Genomic DNA, 19,399 nt, shown 5'->3' with positions numbered 1-19,399 from the left:
AGCCCTGAGTGGGTGCAGAAAATATTTCCTTTTTTGGAAGTTTTTGCTGGATCTGGGGAAAGAGCTCTCAACCTCCGCAGCAGCCTCAGACAGCTAGCTACCCTGCTTCAGATCCTGGGAGGGGGAGACAGATTGCATCAGAGCCTGTTATAGCCCATTTCCTACTCTGCACCAGAACCTAGAGCTGGTCTGGCTTTCACAAGCCAGAGAGAAGTGCCTCATATCATTTCAAGCATCTCCGAGCTTCACTTATCCTGAATAAGGGTGCAGACCTGACCAGCTGCAGCACTATCAGAGGGGAATTGCTAATGGCAGCACACACAGGATGCATCAGTGTATGCCCTTCCCTCCCACAAAGACTCACATGATCCCTTTCTAGCGCATGTGCACATGCATTCTGACACGTACAACATAGGCGGAGGTGTGCACACATACTTCCTCACAACCCATGTAGCAGCAGGCTACTGGAACCAGGAGCCTTTAACACCTAAGGATAGCCTTGCCCTGTGTCTGACTAGGTGGGGACCAGTGGAAACTTAGGATGCCAATGAATGGAAAGCAAGAAATGGTTCTTTCTACTTCACCCTCTGCCTTTCCTTGCAAGTTGAAACCAGCCTGACATCAACACTATACAGGTGTCACCACTATAGGGGTGGTGAGCCACAACCTACAGGCTGAAGAGGTTCAAAGACTGGGGCCAGATTTTCAAAGGTTCATTACCCACAACTAGGCCAGATTTTCAAAAGAGCTCAAGCTGTACAGGTATGCCTCAATATTCAAATGTGCTAATGCTCCAGTAGGGTTTGGCAGGTGATCAAAACTTCATGCAAACCTTGCCTCTTGTGGTGTCCCGAGTTGGGCATTTAAAATCCCAGGGCTCCAAAAAGGTTTAAAACCCTGGCACTGATGTATTTTTATTAACACTTTTTTTTCCCACTAAAACACCTTTTTTGGAGTTAAAAACATTCCAGAGAACTCTCCTTTAGATTTGAGGTTTTTTTTCTTGGAAAACGAAACAAATGTTTTATGTCAATTTTTTTTTTAACTTTTGGTTTTCAGAAAAACTGGAAAGTTACCGAAACCCAATGTTTTAAAAGCAGAAGTTGTTTTTTTTTAATGCTGAAATTATCACTGTTTCCTTTCATCAAAATACTGACAGAAATTGCTGGAAATTTGGGAAAAAAATTATTTTTCAACTAACTGCCCTCCCAAAACCAACCCCCCCCCCCCCCCCCCCCTTCCCCAGCCCAACAACAAATAACTGGAACTTGTTAACCAGTTCTACTCAGCTCCTCTGTAAAACAGCCAAATATGGACCAGATTTTCATAGGAATTGCCTGTCCGACCAGGACCCCAAGTCCATCCAGACCAGTACCCTGTCTCCAAAAGGCCAATCCTTGTAGTGGGGGAGATTTTAGGGAAACTTATGTCAGGGCTTTTGCTGGTCACCAGCTGCGGCCAGGAAGATTTTTTTCCCCCTGGGCTTCTGGTTTGTTTTGAATTTTTTTGTCATTGCCTTAGGCACTGGGATGCCTGCCAGGGCTAAGGCTGTTTTGTTTTGTTTTTTACTGGAATAAACTGATGCTTCTGCTGGTACTTAAAAAACCCAAAGGGTTTTGCTTTTCTGCTTAGAGTCATACTGATCACCACATTTGGATCAGCGATTCACTTACTGAGTTTTGGCAAGTCATCAAGGGCCACATGACAGGCAGCCAGGGGCAGATAAATATTAATTTTCTAATTTTTTTAGGGGACCCGTGGGACGGATATAATGGCCTGACAGGCCGCATTTTGCCCACCGCTTCCTTAGAGGAAGCGCTTAGAACCTGCTGTTATAGATGTGTATGATCTTTTCCACCTTTCCATGAGTTCCTCTATACAGAAGTCTCACCCTCATTGAGAATAGTTAGCTCTTGGCTGAAGCCCTCAAGCCCTCAAGCTCCCAGCCCTGCTAACTGCCTCTACACTGGATTGGCATCTTTTCCATGTGGGCCCTCCACTAGTATATTCCTGGCCAGAGAATTGAAAGAACTTGGCACCCAACCATATTGTTACACGATCGCAGTGACACCAGTAGCAGAGATGGGGTCAGATAGGCTCTGGATTCAAGTCAAAGGGCTGGTTTAATTTATCATTATGACCAGTAGCAGCCATGGAAGGAACTAGCAGGTTACAATAAAATGCTGAGCCCTTCAAGGCCTTTACCTCCTGGAAGCACCATGCACACCCTGGGCTGACAGCCAGGCACTGCTTGCAGGAGCTCACTCCGCGAGTGGTACAGATGTTGCTTCCTAGAAGAGAGAGAGACCAAAAGAGCAATTACAGCCTGTCACAGTGTGGCACCCCTGACAGCTAAATGCCAACTGGTAATGCAGAGAGGCTCCTTCCCAACATGTGCTAGGTCTGCTGGAGTGAGGTCTGCACTGGTCAGAGCCTAAGCACTAGAACATGCTGAAATGCACTGCAATATGTATGGTGGTATGCATCAGCTCAGATCAAGGTCCATATGCACAGTATGAGACAGCCCCTACTTAGAAAAGCTTTGTCTAAGCAGCCCAAGGGAAGAAATGGGATGGAGGCAGAGACAAGAAATGATATGCCAGCCAAGAGCAGAGCCCAGTCTTGTCTACCCTCTCCAGGACCTCCCTTCTTTGAACTATGCTGCTTGGTTCTGCCTCAGGCTTACTTGCTTCTATGAAAACCCTACCAAGGCCTTGTCAGGTGTCACCACCCTGCAGCTTTCTGATCATAATGTATTGGGACAAGGAAGAAGAAGAAACTGTCAAAAGATCTATGGTCTGGTATTCAAAAGAGAGACTCATTATCAGCATCTCTGGGACAGAGCCTACTGAACACAAACCCATATAGGAAGGCAGCGGTCCTTTTGCATGAGGACACAGGCTGTAGATTCAGGGGTGGGGGGCAGTGTGCAGTGGTAAACTGCATACCTTTTGGTTCCTGGTCCACTCAAAAGTTTAAAACCAATTGCCTGGCAGTGGCAGCACAGCAGCATTAATCTCCTTTTAATGGTCTTTAATGGTTTTACTAATCAAGCTATGCTTTCTTATGCAGGTCTGCTGTCTGTTAGCTGCTCCTGAAAGTATAGCTCTTATTTCAAATTCCTTCAAACTGTTTTAAATTCTAGCTAGAAATATTAACTCAAGTGTGAAACTATCAATTCAGGTGAACATTAACTCAGGTAAACAATAGCTCAGGTATGAAAATAACATTCAGTGAAACACTGGATGCATTCTCAAAATGCTCAAGAAGGTTAGAGGAATCAAAACTCATGGAAGAAGTGATATCTTTTATTAGACCAACTAGATATTTGCAAACAAAGTATTTTATTTCTTTGCAAGCTTTCGGGTGCACATACCCTTCATCAGGCATAGGAGAGAACAGAGATTGTAAAAGTTCTCCTAGGTAGAAATGGAAACTCATATTTCACAGGAGAGCTGAAGGTGTGGTAAAATCAAGAAGGCTACACTTTGTTTTATGAATCTGAAAAAGATTCTAAGGACTACAGAACAAATCAATACAATCTTTTGATTACTTTTCCTACTTCGTTGTGTTTTTATACATAGCATGATAAAGCAAATGAATGCACAATCCAATATTTTTTTCTTTTCCTTCAATCTTAAACTGAATAATATAACTCTAGGCTCCTAGCATGTTAATAAACCTGTTAGTTTTTTTTTTAACTGGAGAAAAATGTGTGTTGTGTTATATGTGATGCACAACACCATCTTCACCCCCCTTTTCAAAATCCTAGATCCATCCATTTGACGTCATCCCCCTGCTGATTTCCTGCCCCTTGGGCAGGGGGCTGGACTCGATGATCTTCTGAGGTCCCTTCCAGCCCTAGTATTTATGAATCTATGAAGTCATAACTAAGAAGGTGAACGGCAAGGTCCCAAGCCACTGCACACAGTCTGGCTTGTGTCACCAGTGGTCCAATTGTCTGTGATGCATAAGCCATCACTGAGGGTGTAAGCAGGCAGCTAAGAGCAGGCTGGGGCAAAATGCAAAGCCATCATGGAGGAATCTGGAAGAGAGACAGGAGAGAAAGCCAAGTGAGGCCAGCTACATACATCAGCTATACACTGGGGCTGCCCGCAAACAACAGGACTGGGAGAACTTGAAAGATGGAACCTAGTGGGTAGTAGGAAAAGCAAGTGCCACCAATAGCTTAGGATCAGAGGCAAATTCCTACCATTCTAAGGTTCAACGCAATTTTGGGACAAGGTGCTTGGTGCCAATAATGGATCAGGTAGCTTCACTGTGCAGCAGGCAGAGTGAGGCTTAAGATGAAGAATGCTGATACGGGCAATTTTGTCCCAGTGAGGAATGACCCATGCACTGCTAGGGGGGCTCCTTGCTTCCTATCTACCCACATTTGAATATTTATTTATGCTTGGCTGAGCATCAAAATGCATTCTTGTCACAGAGCCCTCTCTGCCCAGTGGTACAGTGTGACTCTGTAGGCAGCCACCCCCTCCTCTCCTAGCTACCCAGTGACCTCTGTCTGCACAGTGCAGGAGACTGGCATTCATTTCTTCATTCCTCAGGCAATGCCACCTCCTCCCCCCCTTCGGTTTGTATTACAAGGTTTCATGGTACAAGCCACACCAGTGCCTCTTGAGACAGGGAAGCCTGCCAGCCCCACATCTCACTAGGGAATCTTTTCTACATGTGTCTTGTGCTCTGATCCCTAGACTCCAAACTTCACACATCGCCCTGTTGGTCTACAGATCCCATGCCAAGGGGCAATACACTGCTCCTCTCATATGAGAGCTCACATGTTCCCACCTGGCCCACCTCTCTGCAAAGGGCTGTGCAGAAGCCCAGGCAGGAGCCCCAGAACAATCTTATGCTAGGCTGCTAGGACCAGATGCCAACTCCCCAGTGCACCTTTTCTCTTTCAGAGTCAGTTAACAACTACGCTTTATCTTATTCACCAGGTAGGTCAATGATTAACTATCCCCTTTCTCTTCTTGCCTGCAGTCCCTTAAACACCCACTTATCAACAGGTAACAAGCCATGGAAAGGTTGGCAACCCCAAGGGCCCCCTCCTCTTTAAGGAGACTTGGGCCCCCCTCAAACACAAACAGTGCCCATGTCTCCATCTCCCTCTACTGCATGCAGTCAGTTACTTCAATGAAAAGTGGATGAAGACTCCCCTAGTTTGGAATAGGAGAAGTTTACACCTTCTTTGTGTGAATGACTGAATAAAGAGCAGAGCAGGGGAGAATCAGGTCTGCATACATGCATCAGGGGCCAGATGTTCAGCTGCTGTAAACTGATGTGCAGGGATCCCTGTTTTCTCTGATAATTCCCTCCCTGCTCTCAATGTTTGGATTTAAAAAAAGTAACCTCAAATCCACATTTTTTCATAATCAAATGAAACACCACTATGTGTATATAAATATATTAGTGGTATTTCATTTTAATCACAGAAAAATGTGGACCTGGGGTTACTTTTTCTAATCTGAAAATTGGGTTGTTTTTTTTTAATTGGAGAAAACTAGGATCCCTGCTGATGTAGCTCCACTGACTTCAGTGATGTGGATCAGCTGGAAACTCCAGCTAACGCATGCAGGCAGTAACTGTGACTGGCAGGTCTGGATAACTAGAGGCATGCTAGGAAACTGGGAGGACACACCCCAAGGCAGACTGCCTCACTGTTTGTTCCCCCTTGCCCCGTCCAGCTCTGAAGGGGGTGAGTGCCTCTTGTGTTTCCATGCAGCTGGCTGCCTCCCAGCTGAACATGGGATTTGACAATATTCCAAGGAGTTAAATCCCCAGACTGAAAGCACAGATCATGCTTCCTGGGTGCTCTGAAATTACTTCGCTGCTCTCAGAGGCTTTCAGTGCATCGGGCCAGGAATTCCTAGGAGGTCTCTAGGATAAGGAACAATGTTGGAGAGCTTCCTTGGCCATGTCTGCATGGCACAGTTGTGCCCTCCAGCTCACCACACTGCTCTGGGCAGGCTGCCTCCTAAACCAGCAGCAGGGTGGCCACATTCACACAACACTGTGGGTACGCTAATTAGTACTGTTGAATGACAGTACCCACTGGTCTGCCTCTGTGCTAATTAGCCCCTTACCAGTGGTGCTGAACAGACCCAGGCCTGAGAATATCTGAGCTGTTGCAGCAGCCTAGAGCACTGGGTCCTCCAGCCCAGGACACTTGCTTATGCCAGTTACCTAACCCATAAAGAACAAACCCAGGCAGGGGAGAGTAGTAGGCAGACTACAGCTCCTGACTTTGGCCTTGCTGGGCAGCTGCAAACTCCTTCCTGTAGACAGACAAGACTGCCATTGGCTGGAATTGGCACTGGTGCTTCTGGCCTCTGGTTCAAGCCTTGGGGAACTTAACTGCACCAGGAATGATGCCTACGGCTGAGAACAGAGCACAGTGAGGCCGGCACTGAAGGGTTTAGCTGCAAGCACAGGCAGGCCAAGCCTGGGCTCATCTTTCAAAGATCCTGGTGCTGAACTGCATGTTGCTAGGCTAGGCATATTAGTCCCCAGGAGTGCTAAGGCACATGTGGCTCCACTAGTGTTAGCCATGCTGGGAACTCCACACCAGTCATTTTGGCTCTGGGCTGGATGAGGCAGCAGTTAAAATGGCAGCAGCAGCCTCTGTACATTAGAGCTGTAGCTGCTGCTATGGCTGGAGCTGGACGTGTGCTTGCAAGGGTAGGACACATGCAAAGTTCTTGCAGTGTAGGCAAGGCCTTGAGACCAGTTCAGCTGTGCTTTTGCCAAGACAGTTTTCAGTAGTGGATACAGTGTTATCATACCAGCATGAGGCTGTCATTCATTCTGTGTCACAGGTTCTCAATACCACCTAGCTATGCCTTCCACTTCCTCTCCTGTGTCTCTTCCTCTTCACTGAGCCTTTGGGTCATCAGTGCTTATAACATGTTTGTAATTGGCCTTGGGATCCTTAGATGGGAAGAATTGTGAATGTAAATTGCTATTATTACTATAATCCATCTGGTTGGGATTATGTTGCTATTGCTCTGTGGAAACCTGGTAGGATTTGTCTGGCTGGAGCAGCTGTGTCTACATGTGTGTGAGGTTCCCGGTACACAAATTTTTCCAGCTGGGGACCTCTTGGTGACTACCCCAGCTACTTCCAATCCACCTTGATTTTCTTAGTATCTACTCTCACTCTGAAGGACATTTCCATGCAGTTTTCATGAACCTGCACCTGCAAGGAATGAGATATGTGCTTTTGTACAGTTTGTACAGCACCTGGCACAACAGGGTCCCATTTCATATGGGGCCCCTCGATGCTATAATTAATTGAAACACTGCTAATTGGGGCAAGAAGTGAGGCGCTGAGTGCCTGGGTCCTGTTATGGGGAAAAAAGAAAGTGAAATGAGGCAGTGGTACTTGGCACAAGGCCTTCTCTCTTGGCACCAGTGAAAGATCAGTTGGGCATAGCTTGATAGTTTATATTCCAGCCCTGTTCCTTACCCATATATGTGGAAGATCTTGCTGAGACAGAAGAAAGACTTGAAGGCTCCCACCCTAAAGCAGGACTCCCCGCTCCAGCGTGCCTTTCTGCCCTGCAGTGTCCCTGCTCTGCTCTAGATGGTAGAGAAATTGCCAGTGTTTTACAGAACTTGCTAAGGAGAAAGCAAGGAAAATTAATATAACGCAGACAAAGGAAGTGGTGAAACGATAATTTGTGGCCGGATGTTGCTACACCTTCCCCCAGATACCTTGGATGGTTCTGGCAGCATGGTTGGGCTTTTCTACTGAGCATCAAAGCAATCCAAACGGGAAGGAGTCCTTTGAGCCTACCCTGTTTGTCCTCATGGCCGGTTCCCATAGGACTGCACCAACAATCTAAAATCATACTGCACCCCGGTCACGATCAAGTTCAGAATAGGCTTTCCTTTGCTAGGATGCTCAGAGCTTAAAGGAAGACTTACTGTAGCCAAAAGAAAAATGCGGGCATTAGGCAGTGCCCATTTCAGTTACGCATGCAGAGCAAAGGCTCTGTGTGCTGAGCACTGTAAAGCTCAGCCCCCAGCTCCTCCCAATACAGCACTCATTAAGGGGTGAATTTTTCAAAGAATGGTGCATGGTTTGTGCTGGGGGCAGGGGGGAAATGTTCCTCACTGCCCTGTGACTTGTACCCCTACTGCTAACTCCAGTACCCAGGGAGTATGAGGACTGCCACGAGACCATTCTGATACTGTAGTTTTTTCTGGGCCCTAAGCTGGGCAAGTGCCCTGCTGAACTGAGAAGATGGGAAGCAGGGGGAGAATCAAGCCCTGTTATATTTAGTTTTGCCAATGTGAGGCACTAATTGAAAAAAATAGGCCGATCTCCATCCATCACCTCTATTACAAGTGTTGCTAAGCATCTGCCTATATGAAGGGTGTTCATGTCAGTGTTACCATGATGTTGCCTTGCACTGAAGGGTGTGGATATGAGATGCATATCCCTGTCTCCCTGGATCGCAACCATATCGTGGTGGAGAGGCTTGTGTGTCCCGATGATCTTGAGAGTGATCCTGTGTGGAAATTTTTCCTGGTAGGATCTCCCATGTCAAAGGTGAGGTTCCAGACAAATAGTGACCCAAACCAAATAACTAGGGTAGGTGGAACGCTTTAGTTCTGGTTCAGCCATCCACCTAGGAGACGGCTACTGCAAAACTAAACCTACGGTCTGGAGATCTGTTTGCTGCCATCCTAATTCACTAGGCAACAGCACATGAGCTTCAGGCCTAAAGAGTGGGGCCAGTCAGCACAAACTGTACTCCACTTTACAGCTCCACACACAGGCAGGAAGGAAACAAGTCCCCCAAGTCCTACAGCGCTGGAAGTGGGGGGAAAACGGCAGGTGTAAGATAACACTGGAGGCCGCAGTCCCAATCCTGCATGCAGGCAGCTCAGGAGTATGGGTCATTCCAATGATGACCTGGAGATGATTTTCTAGCAGTAATCAGCCGTACACATGTAAGCACTGCAGCAGGATTTGCCTCCCTGGAATTGGACTGATTAGTTACCAGTGGGTCTGCAACCGGTGTGAGCAGTTACTTTTCTAATATCTTTGTCTGCAAAGAACCTTCAAGAAGAAGTGGTAGCTGCAGCTTCCAAGCCACTGTGCCTGCCCTGCATTTGCTCCTTCCTCTTCTGGCATGAAATCTCTCCTGCCTGGCCAAAGCCCTAACTGTCTGCAGCCCAGTAGGTACCAGCAGGTGGACTAGGTTTCTGTGGTATATCACAGCTGAAAGCCAGCCACAAGGGGACACAGCCTTATGAAACTCCAAGGGGAAATTCAGTATTAGCCTGGCAAGGGACAGGAGAGAAACCAAGTCATTACAGTGTGCAGAGCTGAATAGGCACTGGAAAACACTTGAGCTCATTGTACATAGAAAAAGATGTACGGGCATCCTTATGAGTGAATGGCTCCAATGGATCCCAAGCTGAAGAGGGCTGGATAGTGTCACTGGAGTGTGGAGTGATCCGTGCCGTCCACTGAGACATAACAACACCCCTCCAATTTCAGAGAAACATTTGACTATACCCCTTTTCAGTGTGATGTATTTTGCTGGCTTGGACTCAGCCAGACAGTATTATTTCAGAGACATTAAGGGTGGAAGGGACCGCTGTGTTCATCCAGTCTTGGGGCCTGCATGGCACAGGCTAGAAGATCTCACCCAGGCACTCCTGGATGAAATCTAGTGCCTGGAATAAAGTTAAAGCATCTCTCTAGCTATTGTTTACATAAGGTAATCCTGGCCTGGCAAGGATGCATTAGCTGGGGGACCATTGTGCTTTTCTGCATTTGGAGTGTCTCTCCCCCTCTGCACTCTCCTTTGTGTCACAGTCTGGCAGGTCTGAACCAGCACTACTGCGGACTCAACACTGAGGGGAGGAGGTGCCCAGGTAGCCTTTCTGCTCTTTCTCTAACCCTGTAATTTCCTCATTTACCAGCAATAGCTCTCCCCCTTCATCTCCTTTAACAACTACATATGTCTGCTGACTCATGGACTGTGGTTATTGCAATGCCTTAACATCCTTCTTGCTCGGGAGATATTGTGGGCCTGAGCATGCCTGATAAGCAAGCCTGAGCCTGGCTATTATTAACCCTTCTATAGCAGATGTGTGGACTTTGTTTCCTGGCAGATGTTCATAGAATCATAGAATCATAGAAGTAGGGTCAGAAGGGACCTTGTAGATCTTCAAGTCTGACCTCCTGCCTGGGCAGGAGGAAAACTGGGCTCAAATGACCCCATCCAGGTAGGCATCGAGCCGCTTCTTAAAGACCCCTAGGGTAGGAGCCAGCACCACTTCCCTTGGAAGTTGGTTCCAGATCCTAGTCACCCTGTGAAGTAGTTCTTACAGATGTCTAATCTAAACCTACTCTCCAACAACTTGTGGCCGTTATTCCTTGTTATCCTGGGGGGCGCTAGGGGAAACAAGGTATCCCCCAAACCCTTCTGGTCCCCCCTAGTGAGTTTATAGACGGTCACAAGGTCCCCCCTCAGCCTTCTCTTATGAAGGCTGAACAGGTTCAGGTCCCGTAGCCTCTCATTGTAGGGTCTGCCCTGCTGTCCCCGGATCATGCGGGTGGCCCTCCTCTGGACCCTCTCTATGTTGTCCACATCCCTCTTGAAGTGGGGTGCCCAGAACTGGACACAGTACTCCAGCTGTGGCCTGACCAATGTCACGTAGAGGGGGAGGATCACCTCCTTGGCCCTACTTGAGATGCACCGGTGGATGCACGATAGGGTCCGTTTAGCCTTGCCGACCGTGACCTCGCATTGTCGGCCCATGTTCATCTTGGAGTCAATGATGACTCCACGATCCCTTTCTGCCTCCGTGCTCTCAAGAAGGGAGTTTCCCATCTTATAAGTGTGCTGCTGGTTACTACTGCCCAAGTGCAGCACCCTGCACTTGTCCGTATTGAAACGCATCCTGTTTTTGTTAGCCCACCCTTGCAACCTATCCAGGTCTTTCTGCAGTCTTTTCCTCCCTACTAGCGTGCCCACCTCACCCCAAATTTTGGTATCATCAGCAAATTTAAATAGGTTGCTTTTCACCCCGTCGTCCAAATCGCTGATAAAGAAATTGAACAGTGCGGGCCCAAGGACCGAGCCCTGGGGGACTCCGCTGCTCGCTTCCCCCCAGGTCGAATATGACCCGTCAACCACCACCCTCTGAGTACAACCCTTCAGCCAATTTGCAATCCATCTGACTGTGTAGGCATCGATGCCACAGTCGTCTAGTTTTTTAATGAGGATGGGGTGGTCGACAGTGTCAAAGGCCTTGCTGAAGTCCAGAAAGACTACATCCACGGTGACACCTGCATCCAATGCTTTTGTGACCTGATCGTAAAAGGCAATCAGGTTGGTCTGACATGACCTGCCCCTAATGAATGATTATCTCTTTCCTGTTTGGGGCCCATTGGTAGCTTGACCCTGTGCCAGGATGTTCTTTTGCTTGTCCCCACAACTCCAGGTTAGTGGGGGCTATCTTCACGGGCAAAAAGTCCCTATGCACTTCCCATGGCTGAGCCTCTTTAGGAAGGCATGGCCAAATGTCTGCCTTTGGAGAGGTAGGAACATCTCCTAAAGCTTAGCATCTCCCAGGGCTCTGGCTGCATCTTTCCCCCCTCTTGGCACTGACCAAATCATCAGCCCACTCACTTTGGGCCTGCTCCCAGAGGAGATGCACATGTTAATGCCTGTTGTGCCCCCGGGAGCCGAAGACCTGGACTCCACAGGCCCCCCAGTATAGAACCAGGAGGTAAGTGTATCGGGCCAGGTGAGGTTGTGTGAGTACAGGGGGCGCTTGGAGGGTGCTGCATGAGACACTGTGTGTGTGTTTGCAGGTGTGTGCATGCTTGTGGGGCTATGCCAGGCAAGATGCACCGACTGAGCGGAGCCCAGGAGGGGAATGCCTTCCCTCCTCGGGTCCCTTCTTAGCTGAGCCCCCCAGGGAGCCTCGCGAACAGAACGTGCAAACAGGTGTGGCTCTACTAGGACGTGGCAGTTTGTGCGGGAGTTTGCATGGAAAGCGTGCAGGAGGCTCCCAGAGGGCTGGTCCAGGCAAGGAGCCTGAGGCCAGAGGCCCGCAGAGGAGCTGCCGGGACCAGGTAGGGGTGTGAATTCACTCTCAGCCATGGTGGTCATTCGTCGCGGCCGCAGACATCCCAGCACCACCGAGATCTCCACCCAGACAGAACCCATGGCCCTGGACTGTGGGGGCTTCCTGGCATGGCTGCTGGGAGCTGGGCAGGGGGGTCCCCTAGCCCATGAGGTCTGCTGCCTGCATCCGAGATGTTGCAGAGAGGATCCCCAGGCTTGTCTGGTCCTCTGACTATTACCCCATACTTCTCATCCATGTGGGAACAAATGACACGGCCAGGAGTAATCCGGATCAGGTCATGAGTGACTACATGGCTCTGCAGGGCTGGGCTCAGGTAGTCTTCTCCTCTGTGCTCCCTGTTGCAGGCGGTGGTGCCACCGAGAAGGCTTCAGTTTCCTAGACCACAATGCACACTTCAGGGAGAGAGGACTTCTGGGAACAGAGGGCATCCACGTCACATGGAGAGGTAGGTCCCTGTTCTCAGCCAGGATGGCCTATCTTCTTGATAGGGCTTTAAACTAAGATTGCTGTGGGGGACAGGGAAACATTGACTGGAGCTTACCCGGGGACTGACATACAAGGAAGCTCCATGGACAGGGATACCAGGAGGGCCACTCTTGCAGGAGCTGAGGGAATAGTTCTCTTCCAGTATGACAAGGTCCCCTCTGGCCTTACAGTCTTTGAATCTATGAGTGGCTGGAGCCTAAGTCTTTGGAGATATGGCTTTGAAACAGTTCTCCCAGAGACTTCCAGAGTAAGCTTGATCAGGTTTCTTAGCTTCCCTGAGCCTCAGCTAATCACTTGTAAAATGGAGTTATTACACTTTCTGATTCACAGGAGTGTTGTGAGAATAAGTTCATTAAACAACTGTGTGGTACTATGGCAGTGAAGCCTTGTCAATACCTTCAATAGAAGGAGAGGTGCTATTTACAGGGGACCAGGCAGGGAGGAATTCTCCTGCTTAGAAGACAAAAGGGAAACAACCCCTCTAGATCAGGGGTCAGCAACCCCCAGCATGTGTGCCAGAGCGTGGCATACAAAGCCATTTTGCTCAGCATACTACAGCCAGTCCAGGCTCTGGTCAGGCCCCTGCTGCTGGCCATGGAGCCCAGGCAGCAGGGAGTCTGCAAGCAGCTGCACTGGGGTCCGCATAGCCCTAGCCTGGCTTGTTGCCGGCAGTGGATGCACTTGAGTCTTGGGGCAGACAGCAGAGAAGAGGCCAGGGCTGCACTGCCACAAGGATCAGGCCCCTCATGGCTTCCCTACCATCCACCCCTGGCATGCCAACATCTTACAAGTGAAGGTTGCAGGGTTTTTTGGCACTCTGCTCAAAAACACTGCCAACCCCTGCCTTAGACAATATTGCATCCAGGCACAGTGTCCAGGACCTAGCTTTGAAACTCCTTTGGTAGACACAGACAATAAGCTCTGTGGGGCACTGTCACCGTCCTCCAAAGGCCTGGTCAGCTTATATTGTGGCCTGGGGTTATGGGCCCAGGGAGACCAGCTGGAGCTAAATAAAAGCTATCCCTTCCTGCAGAGCTGAGATTTTCCTCTCCTTTCCCTTTCCCAAGAGAAATCTGAGTACCAATGATAATAAGTCCCAGGGAGGTCCCTGCCCAGCAGGAGAGCTCAGCTGATGACTAGCATTTGGTACAGATTAACGACTCCCCATCTGTTGTATTACCTTCCTGGCTGCTTCCCCTCATTCCTGCAGTAATGCAACCAGTCAGGGATTCTCTCAGGCTTGGCATGTGAAGGCGAGGGACCTGCAGTCCCACAGGGAGTGCTGGACCCAAATGGATCCCCGGGAGCCAATTTTGCTTGTGCAGTGTTTCCCTCCACACTGATTGCCACATCTCACATCTCCTTCCCCTGTATGATGGTGTTACTCTGGTGTGGACAGTCCACTGCAGCAAGTTGGTGGAACTGGTGTGTGAGGTCTGATATGTAGACTTAAGATCCTAATAGCAGAGCTGGAAGAGACCTCAGGAAATCACAACTAGTCCAACCCCTGCTCAAGATAGAACTGTTCCTGCCAAAAACATCTCAGATAACACTCCTTTGGGGCTTCAAACTGCAAAGGAGATGAAGTGACTTAGGTGTACAAATCCTACAGTGATTCAAGGAGAGCCAGGCATCCAGCTTCCTTAGGCTGTCTCAACAGTCCCAACTTAATGCTCTTGATTTCACACAGTTCATTTCTCCTCCCTGTGGCCTTACTGTACTTATACCGATGGGAATACTGGAGCTCTTAGCTGTAGGCCCAACCAGGACACTTGCCCTCCAGGGTAATCTATATCCTTGCTGACTTCTTGGGGGCTGTGGTCCCTCCCTGGCTTTGGTCAGAACTAGCACTCTGGCTACCAGCTGCCAAACACAAAAGACCCAATTGTCACTTGCCTGACACTCACTGATAGAAGTGACATTTGTTGCATGATTGGCCCCTTGAAAGCACTCTCCAGCTGTGCCCTGACAGAAGTGCACAGCTGCAGAGTGCTTTAAAAGTTCCTGAGCATGCAACAAATTAACTCTCATGTAATGAGGGTTCAGACAAAGACGCTTCAAAGTGGAGTGCCTTCATTAACTTCTGTCTGTCCCTGCATGCAATCAGGGCTGGACTGATGCAGCCCAGTCCAGCCCTGCCCCTGGTGCTGTTTGCAAGAAGGGAGGGCAAGAAGGGAATGGAGGGAACTCTAGGCTGGGTTTGCCCATCTTGAGCTGGAGCAGAGGTGGGTGCATTAGACCTCACACCTCAGGGGGGCTCCAATTCACTGGCCCCTCTCTAGCTCACGCTGGGCAACCCCCCACCTTCTTCCCCCTTCCACCCTGCAGACACAGTACTGGAGCTGGGGGAGGGGAAAGGGGCTAGGGGAGAAAGAATGGAGGCAGGCAGCTCCTTCTGGATCGGCTCCAAGTGGAGCTCTATTCCCCTGCTGCCCCCACACCCAACAGCCAATGTCTGTTGGATTGAGGAGTGGGGGAATCACTCTAACTCATGGTGCTTTCTGTGAAGCAGAGAGCTGCATGTCTGTCAGCACCCCTGTGTCCGCATTCACACCAATGCAAAATTCCCTCACTGCTGCAGGTGGGAAATTCAGATGTGGCAGCCTCTACTTGGCACAGGGCAGAAGGGCTTGCCAATGTGTAGGGCAATGTGGACCAGGCCTGAAGGTCTGTATGACATTGTATGTGACCTGCCTGGAAATGTCAGTTCAGCTGGGACTACACACTCTGGGCATCAGTGCCAGAGAAGTTGCAATACACTAGGTCTGACATTAGGCTTCCCTCATCTAGACTGGTCCCTACACTAAAAGCCAGATTGTGCTTTATCTGTTAGGTGCCTACCTGGACTTATATGCTTAGGTGGGATCCTGTTCCACCTTGAGCAAGTCCCTGAAAAAAACATGAATGCATCTACTTTTGTAACATGCTGTCATCTCAGTCTGGAGACTAAGTCACACAAAGCAGCAAATGGGAGTAGGACCCAGACACCTTCCAAGTTAGATGAAGCAGGGTGGAATAGGACCTTGCTCAGGCAGCTAATTGGCAGAACAGGACCTGGCCCACCAATTCCAGTGGGGCTACTAATGTCCTTCCTGGTAAAATGTGCCTTCATGAGCAGTGAGGACAGTGCCTCTCTGGGCTGGACCCAGAGGCTGTAGCTGGGTTTTATGAGGTCTCCATTACACGTTGGCAAGTAGGTATAAGCAGGGCAAGCCTAGGGGAGTCTCAACATATTTGATATCCACATCAAGGGGGTTGGAAGCAAGTGTAGAAAGTGCATCTTTGCCCCACTTTGAATTTGGCCCTGTGTGTACCATGCACATACATGCTTCCTATGACCCTGGAGTCCTCAACACTACCTGATAACATGTCAGCTCACCTCAGCAAAGACTGTCTCTACATTGCCCAAGAGAAAAGCAGGGGCAGCTGGTGGGAACAGTTTTCTCTTGCCATTCAGGGGCTGGGCCTGGGACTGGCTGAGGAGAGACACAGCCAGGTCCTCCGCACCCAGAGCCCTGTTCTCTGTGTCTGTCATCTGTTGTGGGAGCTTGCACTGAGCATTGTAATCCCACTCCAAGAGCAAGTCAGAAAAATACTTCTGCTAGACACAGACAGGCAGCCAGACACCCACAGCCAAGGTCATTGCAGTGCAAACCACGTAAGCATTCATCCAGAGGCTACATCTGTATTCAGCCACACAAACACATACCAAATGTGTATGTGGACATGTGCACATACACATACGTATTTAAAAAACATGTATAACAGAGGTCAGAGAGGAAAATGACTTGTTATGTCACTAAGTCTGTTTCCAGGGGCAGTTTAGGTGTGCTCCTACAGCACACCTTTTAGTGCTTTCTCCAATACAGGTATACAAATTTCAAACAGCGTGGCTCCTGGCATTTCATGGACTCATGCCTACAGAACTGTTAATCCCCAGCATTCCCATACGATACATCAGAATCCTTTCTTGGTCAGCAAAAAAAATATTAAGTAAATACATAAAAATAAATAATGAGATTACCTTTAAAATCATGAGATTTTTCTTTAAAAATAATACATTCTAGGATCACTTCATTTTCCTCCTTATTTTTAAATCTTCAGGGTTCATGCTTTTTAGCTTTCCTTTGCTACTATGATGACTAACAATTTACTGGATATTTTAAATGGAAGCAGAAAATGTCATGAAATCAGACGACTGTAAGGGCTGGATTCTTAAGAAAAACACCAAATATGGTGTCTTGGGATAAAAACAACCACCCTGTGGCAGCAGGACCAATGCTATTATCCTCATTTTCCAGAGAGGGAACTGAGGAATGGGCAGGGGGAGAGAGAGAGAGATAGATACAGACAGGCAGACAGACAGACAGACAGACAGACAGACAGACAGACAGAATATGTTAAGTGATATGCCCAAGAAGACACCGAAAGTCTGTGGCAGAGCCCAGTCTCAGAATACACTAGTACTCCAAATTATCCACATGCCGTCCTATATAAACACACCTCACTGTGGATGTGTATTATATGCCTGAACATGTGTGTTATAGACTATGTGTATATAATTGTGTGCATGTGTGAAGAGAGAGAGATTATTGTATTTCTTTTTCAGCCATCACTTAGCCAAGCTGCTTAACTCAATTAGCTTTTCCTTATTGGCTGCTCTCTCCCTTACCCCTGTCTTCATTTATTTTTCCTCTCCAGTTTGCCAGTATCTTTCTAGGAAGGAGGTGCCCAGAAATGAGTGCAATATTCCAGGTATGCAAATAGCCAATGTTGCTAATCACATACTGTATCATCTTGGATATAGTCTCAGGCACATCGTAAACAGACTAACATCTCCAGTTCTGTATTTTCCTGACTGGAACCAGCATGGGCCAACCATACATTTTCAGGTTCAGCATTAGAAAAAATAGCTCTTTCCCCGAAGATGACAGTATTTCATATGAATATATGTGATATTCCTGCGAGGGTGATACAGTGTGATTATAACTCAATTGTCAGGAAGCCAGTTATAGGTAAACCTTGTGCATAATTTTGATGGATCTTTTTTCATAGGGGAATAAGGTTAATTTATAATCTGAACAATACCACACATGTGGTATATTTGATGGCACTGCCATATCATCTCCAGGACAACTCCTGCATCCATTCATGATAACTTTGTCTACATAGCCACAGATGCCATCAAGGAAGATTTTGTTCTGCATTTCCATTATTTTCACTCCTGGCAATCAATCACACACGGATACAGTGTCCACAGGCCTGTCCTGGGGGATGCTACCTCTGAGGTACGCAGTTTCATAGATATTAGTAGTGCTAACCCCAAACCTTCAAGACTCACAAATCAAGCCTCAACTATCATGAGACTGGTTTATCAGTCATGAGTTTTCAGAACAATATGAATACATTTTGGACTACTTTGATTTGTTCTGCTTTGTGCTGCTAGGGTTCATCTGAGCCAGAGTTTCAAGCATTAGTTTGTAATCAGAAAGCTGAGAAGTTAATTTTCTTTTACAATTGCAGCTGCATTTTTCATGTAATCAGAAGATTCAGCTTCAAAGACAGCACCAACAAGTTGCCTGGCATTCGAGAAGATCACAAGGTGTTGAAATAATTGCTTATATTGAAATAAGTACAGTGGTGCTATTACAGTGTACATCAGTGAGCCAGTGTCCCAGACACCCTCAACCATGCAGGTCCCATTCTTACAGACAACGTCCAGCCCAAATTCACACCCCAGTTTTGTCACTAACAAGCCAACATAGACCACCAAATACACAGATATGTGAGCATGTAACTCCACACAGGCCATATAGGAAAAGAGCTGAAACTCCAAACCATGAACTTATATACACCATTCTACATGAGCCCCTTTGATAAGCCCCTCTAGCCCAGAAGAAAACAAAACAGAGAAGTCATTTCAGCCTCTAGCAAACACGTAAAGCAAATTAAGCAACAGGATATATTCAGTGTGTGCAAACTTCCCTTCAAAGGAAACTGCACAGGCAATCCTAGTTACTGGAGATGCTGGTCCTCCAACAACCGGAAAATGAATGTCTTTTAATGATTAGATGCATGGCTGGGGCTCTCAGAAAAAAAAAGCAGAGGTCTGCTGCATTGTAACTCACCCCAGACTCCAGCAGTACACAGCGCCAGCACAAGAATTTGAAGAATCACACGGAGCCTTCCCATTTTCTCCTCCCAGCCTGAACTTCAAGAACTTGATTGGGACAGCCCTGCTGCCTGGGATGGAGCACAGCCCTGGGTGCTCAGAGCTTTTGAACAGCACAGAGGATGAATCATGAGTGTGCACTGATGTGTGCACAGCTCGGGCCGCCTGGAGGAAACTGCTCCGTCAGTTTGAGTCAGAGAGTGCCCCCGCCTGTCTGTTTGGAGCTGAGCTCTCCCTCACTCTTTCACACCAGAACCATATAAACATAGCTTCTGAACTCATGGCTGTCATGACCTTTGGTCATGGCCTTTGGTGAAATGGACAACCGATCCCTAGGCTGCTGTCATTCCCTAGCCTCTTTCATCAGGAGGCTTATTCCCTGTAAAATCACATGTCCTTGGTTTAATTTTCTGTGTCTGTTTTAGCTGGAGAGGCAGCTTGGAGTCAGACCCACCAGGCTTGAGACCCCCAAGTCAGAGGCAGTTTACCCCAGGATCACCCCAGGAACATGAGTGCAATTGCTTCTGATTTACATAGGTGTAAGATACCCTTTGCATCTTAGCTCGAGCTCCATTTTGGGGAAAATGCTGAACTTTTGGC

General features: G+C 48.1%; 1 protein-coding gene across 2 annotated transcripts in view; it reads right to left on the bottom strand.

Annotated features, from left to right (window-relative positions):
- The window catches only part of ITGB3 (integrin subunit beta 3), a 58,059-nt gene extending 39,082 nt beyond the window's left edge, over nucleotides 1-18,977 (bottom strand). The window contains exons 1-2 of one of the 2 annotated variants that reach the window (XM_059726832.1): nucleotides 18,756-18,977; nucleotides 2,206-2,291 (exon numbers count right to left, since the gene is read on the bottom strand). In XM_059726832.1, the coding sequence (XP_059582815.1) occupies nucleotides 2,206-2,291; nucleotides 18,756-18,819 (150 nt within the window). In that variant the 5' untranslated portion in view covers nucleotides 18,820-18,977. The remainder of the gene's footprint in view (nucleotides 1-2,205; nucleotides 2,292-18,755) is intronic. The other variant, XM_059726833.1, reaches the window with a different exon arrangement.
- Nucleotides 18,978-19,399: the final 422 nt, after the last annotated feature.

This window comes from Alligator mississippiensis, chromosome 4 (assembly GCF_030867095.1).
Source record: "Alligator mississippiensis isolate rAllMis1 chromosome 4, rAllMis1, whole genome shotgun sequence".
NCBI classification, from domain to species: domain Eukaryota; kingdom Metazoa; phylum Chordata; order Crocodylia; family Alligatoridae; genus Alligator; species Alligator mississippiensis.
This window is presented reverse-complemented; position numbering and strand designations above follow the sequence as displayed.